The 9453-nt window shown below is 50.3% G+C and overlaps 1 protein-coding gene across 1 annotated transcript; it reads left to right on the forward strand.

Annotated features, from left to right (window-relative positions):
- The first annotated feature begins 377 nt into the window (after positions 1-377).
- nr2f6b (nuclear receptor subfamily 2, group F, member 6b) lies at positions 378-9045 on the forward strand. The gene is made up of 5 exons (XM_040035734.1): positions 378-2242; positions 3025-3119; positions 6024-6358; positions 6442-6688; positions 7240-9045. The coding sequence occupies exons 1-5, from the start codon at positions 1971-1973 to the stop codon at positions 7512-7514; spliced, it is 1224 nt and encodes a 407-aa protein (XP_039891668.1). The 5' UTR covers positions 378-1970; the 3' UTR covers positions 7515-9045.
- The last annotated feature ends 408 nt before the right edge of the window (positions 9046-9453 follow it).

Consider the following 9453-nt stretch of genomic DNA (forward strand, 5'->3'; position numbering starts at 1 on the left):
CCTCCGTCTCGATGTGGAAAAGAAAGGTCGCGGCACCGATTGTCGGCCGTGCCTCGCGCAGGCCTGTGAGTGTGCGCAGCAGGTGTGAAAAGGAGCCGGCGGCGTATCATATAACCTTTTGACAAGTTGCTCAACAACAACAGGCGCTCCCTGTTATTATTGGGTCAACAAAGTCGGAGGAAGTCTTTGGGATTAGAGCAGAGTGGAGAGCACGAGTGTGAATGCCGTGTGCTCGTTGAGCCCCCCCCCTCATCTTCGTTCTCTTTCAGCATAGAGGTTAACTCCCCCCACCGCCACCACCGCCGCCGCCGCCCCTACCACCCCTTTGCTCCCAGGCGGGCCCGGGGTCAGGGCAGAAACCGGCAGCCAGTCAGGCATTCTTTCTGTGTACATGTGTGTGTTTGTGTGTGGCTGCAGCCCACTCTGTGCTCTTTGACTCCGCTGCCCTTATAAGGCGAGCAGCGCCATGGCAACAGCAGGGCTTGAATAGCAGTGTCAAATCCCTCAGCACACAGACACACGCTCACTCTCCCTAAAGGAGGGAGCGAGGCAGAGACACAGAGCGGGGATTCAGAGAGAGAGAGACGAGGCCATCTCCGGGCTGCTCTCCACTGCAGCAGCAGCAGCGCCGGGCTTTCGCTGAAAGGTCTGTGACCGTGTTTTTTCCTGCGCTTGTTGTTTGCCTAATTTATTCCTGCTGGGGCCGGCAGAAAGAAGGAAAGGCAGAGAGGGGGGAAAAGGACAGGCAGAATAGCAAAGAGTGCAACAGTACACCGTGACTCGCCGACAGGGAATGCAGAGAGAAGTTCTGGCCTCTGGTTGTTACTGCTGGATGGACAAGTACTGACAAAACAAGAGGAGGAAGAGAGAGGCAGCACTTTGTAAAGCTCTGAGAGGAGAGGCAGCTGCGGCTGAAGAGATTTCTCAACTCTGCTTTTGTTTCAGCTTGTTGTTGCTTTTTTTTTCCTTCTGTGACATCTGATCCCCCGCTGACTTTAAAACAGTTGAAAGGGATCACGAGAGAAACTCAACTTCAGCCCGGACGACAGAAACAGGAGGTGAACTTTGCTGCTCCTGAGAGTGAAAGGCGTCTAATTCTTTACTTATTTTCACATCAAGCCTGGACTCGAGTGCAGATAGCCTTAAATATACTTTTAGATTAATAGGCAGTCAATTCGTCAGAGTTTCCCAAACTCCTCGGCTTATTTTTCGGGGCAAATCTTTTCCTCCTCTCCATCACTATCAGCCTCGACACGTCAAGAGTGAGTCTAGGCTAGAACTGGCTCTGATGAACAGATAAAAACCTCAGCACGACAGGAACTGGTTGGACGAGTTTATAAGTCAGAGCAGAGGGCAGGGCAGTTTAACCCTGCATGAAGGAGGGCTGTGTACGACTCGCCTCCCGCCTGCTCGTCCTTCCCAGAGAAAGTCGTGCGCCGAACAGAGAGGGGCAGCAGAGGCTGTTTGCCCCCCCACACCCACACACAGACACATACTATGCTTAGGGATAGGTGAGAGTTTTTCTTTCAAAGGGCGAAGACGGAGAAAGAAAGTGAGAGGGAGGGAGTCAAAGTGTAATTTATTGTTTCCTGTGAAAAGAGCGAGGCTGCACCCTTTTCGACTGCCTGAACTCTGAACCGCACACCGTGTTTGTGTGTGCGTGTCTGAAGTTTTGTCGGACCTCGGGAAGCCAGCGTGATCAGAGGTCAGGGCGGAAAACAGGACAGAGAGCGCCGGGGATTAAAGAAGAGAGGGACGACAGAACGTGGAAAGACCCACAGATCAGCTCGACCGGACGGCAAAGACGAGAAAGGTCAAGAGGCGGAATTTCCCCCGTGACTTTGAATCTCCTCGGATCGCTGCCGTTGGAGGCGGACTCGGCTCTTTAGACTCTGAGAGCCCGTTGGAAGGCGGTGGGACGGGAGGTCTGTGTGTATGATCCACTCACGGGGCTGCACGTCTCAGAGAATATGGCCATGGTGAGCGGAGGATGGGGTAATCCCAACGGGGGCGCTAACGGACTCGGGGAAAAGGCTTACCTGAGGAGGGGGGAGGACGAGGAGGGGTCGCCCCGGGCCGGGAGCAGCGACGTGGACGTCGGCGACGACGACAAGGCCTGCGTGGTGGACTGCGTGGTGTGCGGGGACAAGTCCAGCGGGAAGCACTACGGCGTGTTCACCTGCGAGGGCTGCAAGAGCTTCTTCAAGAGGAGCATCAGGAGAAACCTCAGCTACTCCTGCAGGTAGGGACACAACACGCATTGCTTTGCACGTGGAGAATATTTTTAACCACTTTGATGCAGTTAAAAACAAACCCGAGTGTTTGTTAGAAATGGAACTTTGCAGCATCTGTGACTCCTCCTGTAGGCAGGTGTACGGGCACAGCTGCAGCAATATATGCCCTTATATCTCTAAAGACACCGTGCACACTCTGTAATCTGATTACATTAGTGTATGACTTTCTTATAAGCAGATTAGTCCATTTCTCACTCCTGAAGTTTGCGATCCAGCCTCACAAACAGCCAAAAAAGAAAAAAAACAGAAATGAAAGCACTGAAGGTCAGTCATGTGAGGATGGATTGCTTCAGAAGGTCAGCATTCCCATTATTCTTCACCACAGGAACATTATGTTGCAACTCAGTTCTGTTACTGAGACCTCTCTCAGCCGCCCAGTAAACTTATTTCTCCTGCAGTGATACCTCTGAGTGCAACACGTCCTTTTTTTCCTTTGTGTTGTTGGTTTGTCACATCTGGGGCTGAAAGAGCTCCCTGTGAAATGTTTGCAGACCTCAACCTGCTGCAAGAGGCAACGCAAGGGCGTGTAGAGCTGCTGATTTACAAAGGTCACGAGCCTCGATAGCTTTCAGCCACTCCAGCTCACTTATCATGACTCTGGGGGGGAGGGAGGGTGTCCGTGGGGACAGAGGGAGAGAAAGGAGGGAGATTTCAATCCCATACAGGAAGTTTGTTAAGTTCAGTTCCGGCTTTCATCTTTAAATGTTTGTGTTGCACTTTGTTTGTGCAGATCAAACCGAGAGTGCCAGATCGACCAGCACCACAGGAACCAGTGTCAGTACTGCCGTCTGAAGAAGTGCTTCCGGGTCGGGATGCGCAAAGAAGGTATCGAAAGTTCAAACCTACTCCTGCTAAAGGTCATTAGTAATAATAAACGGGTGGAGTTGCTGCCGTGGTGGAAGATCCCACTGAAAGGTGCACCCATCACCATGTTTGCATCCACAGTCTGATTACGACAAAAACCGAAACACTCCTGCGCCGCAGCGAGGGGAGCCACGTAATAATCACCCCTTATTCAGAAACGCTCACGTCGGCTCCTTATCTGCTGAAATTTCACAAATATTTACAGACGAGCCGGTCGTATCGGCGCTAAAGGTCACGAATGCCGTGTTTACAACTTGTTGCTCTGTTGCCTTCAGCAACAAGGAATTCAGGTTTCAGGATAAGCAGCGAGTGGAAAACGTTTGAAAGCATTAGCAGGTGAACAACTTGCTTTGCCACTTGCAAACTACCGCTGCATTATTATTACCGATGCATTAATATGCAAGCTGCTTTTAGTGTTGTAGATAACTGAGGTGGAGGCACACGGGCGCCTTTGTTGGGCTTGATGATGACAAAGCTACATTTAAACTGGGAACTCTGATTCGCACCGAGAGAGGATGCTGGTTGCTGCTGCTTAACAGCTCTGAAGCACCTACTGGGACATTGTCCAGGTATCCAGTTATCTGTCAGCTGAAGCCTGTTTTCACTCAGATGCAGCAGCTGAGCCTCAGGAAACAGCAGAAAGCAACAAAGCTTAAATGTCACACGAGGAAAACCACCGACTGACAGCCCGACTCTGCTTCATGTGCTGAAAACGGTTCATTACCTTTGTCTTGGGTGGGTGCGAGCATTTCAGCGTTTCCACCCTCAACTCGCTGGCGTCGAGTTGACTTGACAGAAACCTCAGCTGTAATTGTGCTCGGCTGTAACCTTACCCCACTTGTATTTCGGTCTGTGTCAGTGGACACCAGACGCTGTGCCATACATGGTGCGCACGGTGCAGCGTGCCAGGGGTTACATTTGGCCTGCGGTTATTAGTGAACCATGCCGAGCGTGGCCGTGACGCAGGCTGCGCTGTTTCCACATTACCTGGAAATGTGCGTCTCACCTCTGACCCAGTGAGGGAAGCGGCCGTTCAGGTTGCCTTTAGCGAGACTTTGACACCAGCGCTACGTTTGATTCGGTGTAATTTAAAACGGAAATCTGGTGCACGCGGAGCGGAGGATTTCAGATGTATAAAAGCTACAAAAGCATCTCACTACTGATTTACTTGTTACGGAGCGGCGGCGACGCACAGACACCGGCTCTTTCATCCTGTGCCGGTGCGAATCTGTATTTAGCAGTTATGTGCTGACAAACGGGCGATCGCTGCAGTCACACACACTGTGTGTGGGAGCGTTTATTAAGAAGTCACGACGGGTCCAAAGTAAACACCAACGGTGCTCGGTGCGGCCGCGGTGAGGATGAATCTAATCTGCTGCCTACAGATCGACAGCATAACTAACTTTTTATCTAATGATGTCGTTTTCTGTTTGTTTTTAAACACCTGCAAAGAAACTGAGCTGTTGTAACAGGTTCACTCTGTTTTCATTTGCAACTTAATAAACCAAACAAGTGCAGAGGTCACTTGCTGAGAAGCAGCACAGCAAACGATGGCCTTTGTCTGACACTGTCAATAAAAACACAAACAGCCCTGATGGATAACTCGTAAAGAGCTAATCTCCCTGCACCTGAGAAGTCAATGTTTCACGTATAGGTAAGAGGTGACCTCCAGGTGAGCAAATATATACCCAGCAAACATTTAATCCTGAGCTGGGAGAGCGTAACGTCCATGTGACTGAGACTAAGGACCAAAAGGTGATCATTGTTGTAATGGTCCTTTTTTTAAAGCAGTGTAGTTGTATCGCACCTTTCTACTCACCTGAGCATTTAAAGCCCTTTCTGCTGCTAGTCTGTGTTATCCAGTCATCTGCACCGAGGACGTCAAACTCATTTTACATCGTCGGCCACATACAGCCGCCTTTAAACTTCTTTAGGCCGTTTAAGATTAAACTACACATTCAGTCCCTGAGATATTTTAGGAGAAGTGCAACATTAGTTTTTCTACATAATAAAGAGAAGCTGCTGTGCGAATTAAAGAAATGTGTCAGCGCGACTCTTTGAAGGACTTCTGGTAGCTCGTTGCTCAAACTGCAAAACAGTAAAACAGAAACTTTTTGCTCGTTCACAGAAAATGTGCTTTTTCTCTCACCGTGGATCTGCTTTAAACAGATTCTGTAGGAGATAAAGTAGAAAGAAACTCTGGTGTCGTATGCATGACTGTGGGGACGTTGCTGCCCTGCTTCACCTTCCTAAATCTGTCCAGTGGGCCAAATTTGGAGCCTTTGCTGGGCCGATTCTGGGCCCCGGGCCTTATCTTTGATTCTCCCGAGCTATAGCTAAGGGCTTCCTAACATTTGCACACACTCCAGTGGATGAATCAGGTGCAGCAGCGGGTTGAGTATCATGGCAAACAATATTTTGGCATGCAGACAGGAGGAGTCTTGAATAACCCGCTGCACCACCTGACCCACGGGAGTTTCAGATTTCACTAGAACAGATTTTTGGACCGAGCTAATTATGTTAGTCATGTTCTACTGGTGGACACTGTCGAGCCAAAACACCTGATTTAATAAAAGTATACTCCGTAAACTCTCGACCCCTCGAAGCTCTTCTGTGAACTGGTTTGTGTCATGTTTCAGCGGCTAGAACTTCAGGGTGGGGTTTTTCTCAGAAGCTGGTGTTCTGCGCCTGCCCTCGGAAACATCTGTAAACTGTTCAAACCGTCATCAAAGCACATTTTTATTGACCTGTACCGAGGCGTCTTTATGGGCAAGAACATAAAGGTTGCATACATGCAGCGTGTCATTCATTTACTCGCTCTCTGGACTGAAGCGAGTGGTTTTCAGCGGTTTTCTCTCTCTGCAGCCGTCCAGCGGGGTCGCATCCCTCCATCGCACTCAGGTATCAGTCCCAACTCCCTGGCGGGCGGGATCGCGGGTGTGGGTCCAGGTCACATTGGGGCGGACTACTTCAACGGCCAGCCGGTGTCCGAGCTCATCTCCCAGCTCCTCCGGGCCGAGCCGTATCCCCCGAGCCGCTACGGGGTGCCGTACGGCCAGGCACAGATGCAGGCATCTGCGAGCGGCGCCTCCGTCATGGGCATCGACAGCATCTGCGAGCTGGCAGCCCGTCTCCTCTTCAGCACCATCGAGTGGGCCAGAAACATCCCGTACTTCCCGGAGCTCCCGGTTTCAGAGCAGGTCAGGTCTAAAGCGCGGTGACTTGCAGTCGCCAAACTGAACAACAGACACTCGTGGCTCAAAGTGACCCTTTCGCTCCACAGGTGGCGCTGCTGAGACTGAGCTGGAGCGAGCTGTTCATCCTTAACGCGGCTCAGTCTGCTCTCCCGTTGCACATGGCTCCTCTGCTGGCGGCAGCCGGCTTTCACTCGTCTCCCATGTCCGCCGAGCGCGTCGTGTCCTTCATGGATCAGGTCAGGGTTTTCCAGGACCAGGTGGAAAAGCTGAACAGGCTTCAGGTGGACTCGGCCGAGTACAGCTGCCTCAAAGCCATCGCGCTGTTTTCTCCTGGTAAGTCTGATCTTCTTCTTTCGAGGTTATGTGACTGACTCACTGCGGCGCGATCTCTTTACTGTAAACTGAGCCCACGGTTTGGTCACAGAGAACCAAAACAAAGCTGTCGGAGGCATCACACACGTTTCTCAGAAATAAAATCACCGCTGTCTCAGGGAGGCGCTTTGATTTGGCCTCTTTGACCTCTTTGACCTCTGACATCATCAAGTAGCCCAAACCACAGACGTCCTGTTACTCAGTAGTAAAGTGTAAGAATTATAAATAAACACAAACAAATGTCAAACGGGCCAAAATAAAGTTTAAAACAGGGGTGCCAAACATAAGGTCCAGGGACCACGATCGGCCCACCAAAAGATTCCAGTCTGGCCCAGTCGAAAGCTTTGGAAAATGTAAACCAGTAACACAGAAGTGAATGTTATCATTTTTCACAATCTGCAGCAGAAATGTCCATTTTTAAAGTTGGTGCACACACTTTCAGACAAAAAGCAAGAAAAACCTTTTGCACTGGTCGTCAGGTGATGACACAGCCTCTGTTTTTCTGCCTTTAGACGCTTGTGGTCTGACAGACCCGGCTCACGTGGAGTCCCTGCAGGAAAAGGCTCAGGTCGCCCTGACGGAGTACGAGAGGTTGCAGTACCCCAACCAGCCTCAGCGCTTCGGCCGCCTGCTGCTGCGCCTCCCTGCGCTGCGCGCCGTGCCGGCTAACCTCATCTCCCAGCTCTTCTTCATGCGGCTGGTGGGCAAGACGCCGATCGAGACGCTGATCCGAGACATGCAGCTATCGGGGAGCTCCATCAGCTGGCCCTACGCACCGGGACAGTAAAGCCAGCTCCGGAGTGAGATCACACTGAGATGACTCAGAGCTGCGGAGGTCACTTTTTCCTCTCGTTAGCTCTGCAAAGTTTGCCCGATATGACACCAAAGCTGCTTTCAGGGAAAGAAAGTTTGATCGTCTCTAAGGTTTGCAGCAGACCTCTCTCGCCCTCATTCCGGATGAACTCGGCTTTCGGTAAAACTCCTTACCGCGAGGCCACGTGCCGGCACTACCTCCTCCCCCATCGCCCCCAGTGTGACTTGAAACCAGAGTGCGCTCTGAACGAAGCCATAGCAGCGCCACTTGCTGTACGCTGCCGTGGCCGGGACGCGGCGTGCAGGTCGCACGCAAGCTGTGTGACGCTTTGTGCTGAAGTAAGAGACTTTGCTGCCAGACGAAGCATTTGTGAAGACGGCGACGCGTCGCCTCATGCAGCGCTTCAACACAGAGGAGGCTGCAGATGTATATACGACACCTGTTTTGTACGCCGTGTTCAACACAGATCAAAGTGAATCACTCAGGACTGTATGAGAGACATGAAGCTGTGCCAGCTTCAGCTCGCTCTGTGCAACGGTACCAAATCCAGCAGACAGCACAAAAAGCTTTTTTAGCCCCTTCACGAGGTGCTGGAAGGTTACAACGATCTTCTTTTCTCGTCTATATTCTGAGCTTAAAGCCGGCAGCTGAAGCCTCAAACGGCCACGAGAGCGGCGCCGACCTCCTCGACCATTTATCAGCAGAAAATGTTGAACTGTTTCTTTTTAGTACGTTACACAGCGCTGCAGAAGCTGCCGTTAGAAATCAAGCGAATGTACTTAAACACAGCCGGGCTCCTCGGGACGGTCGCATCCCAGTCGGACATTATTACCTCATGTTTTATACGTCGCTGACAGATGGAGATTGTATAGAGAACTATGTGTGTTAAAGATATTTACAAAGGGATCAAGACACTGCTATCACTGTAAGCAAACAGCAAGACCCAGCGGGCAGGTCTGAGCCAGAAATAGAGATTAAAATGTTAAATGTCACGTGAGAGGACTTTAATCGTTTGAGATCATTTAGTGGAAGCTACACTGAATCAGGTGACGCCCCCTTTGCTGATTATTCTGTGTCCTGTGCTTTTGTGAGGCTAGATGTGGTTTGAGTTGTTATTTTGTGTCAGCGGCCTCTTCGAGATGATTGTGAGCGCCACTCTGACGTGAGAGGAACTTTGTCATTGTTGTGTTAGCGCGACGACCTGCAGCTCATTGCGATGAATTGTGATGTTTGTTTTGCCAAACTGACTGAAGTAAGACGACGAGCAGGTGATCATTTCTGTTCTTTTTACATTTCCAGTTATGTCGTTTAAAAGAAGGCGAGCGAGGCCACGAGCCCTCGCGCTGTCAGACGACTTCACCGCTTTGATGTAAACTCCAGTGATTTGATTGTGTAGCTTTACGTTTAAAAGAATCATCTTTGTGTGACTGCGGCAAAACTGAAACATGCAAAAGACGCCCGCGCGTTATTTTTGCATTGGAAATAAACGTATACGTTATTTTGAGTGGTGCATTTTCTTTCAGACGTGACGAATAACTTCATGTGTAACATGTTTGAAGAGACTACCGGGAACTAGTGTATCAGGCACGTTTACATGCAGGGGTGGAGGAGGTGGGGTTTCTCTCAGAAAACATGAGAATTTCTCAAAATTTGGCACAAACGTGGACTAAGTGATGAGATCGTCCCTCATTCTTGGCGACTCCTCATTCGGTCTCTGGTTTGTGCACTAATTAGGACCACATTTCACACCAACGTGTAGAAAGGTGAAACAATACAGTCAAAAAGGTCAAAAGTCGATTCTGGTCAGACGTGGGTCACGAGTGCGCCGTGACTGGTTGTTGGAAGCAATAAAACTCATTCAGCTGCTCATGACAGGTTTAAATGAACTGCTGAAGACAGATGTGTGATGGAA

The sequence above is a fragment of the Simochromis diagramma genome, unplaced genomic scaffold, assembly GCF_900408965.1.
Source record: "Simochromis diagramma unplaced genomic scaffold, fSimDia1.1 OVJJ01000816.1, whole genome shotgun sequence".
NCBI classification, from domain to species: Eukaryota; Metazoa; Chordata; class Actinopteri; order Cichliformes; family Cichlidae; genus Simochromis; species Simochromis diagramma.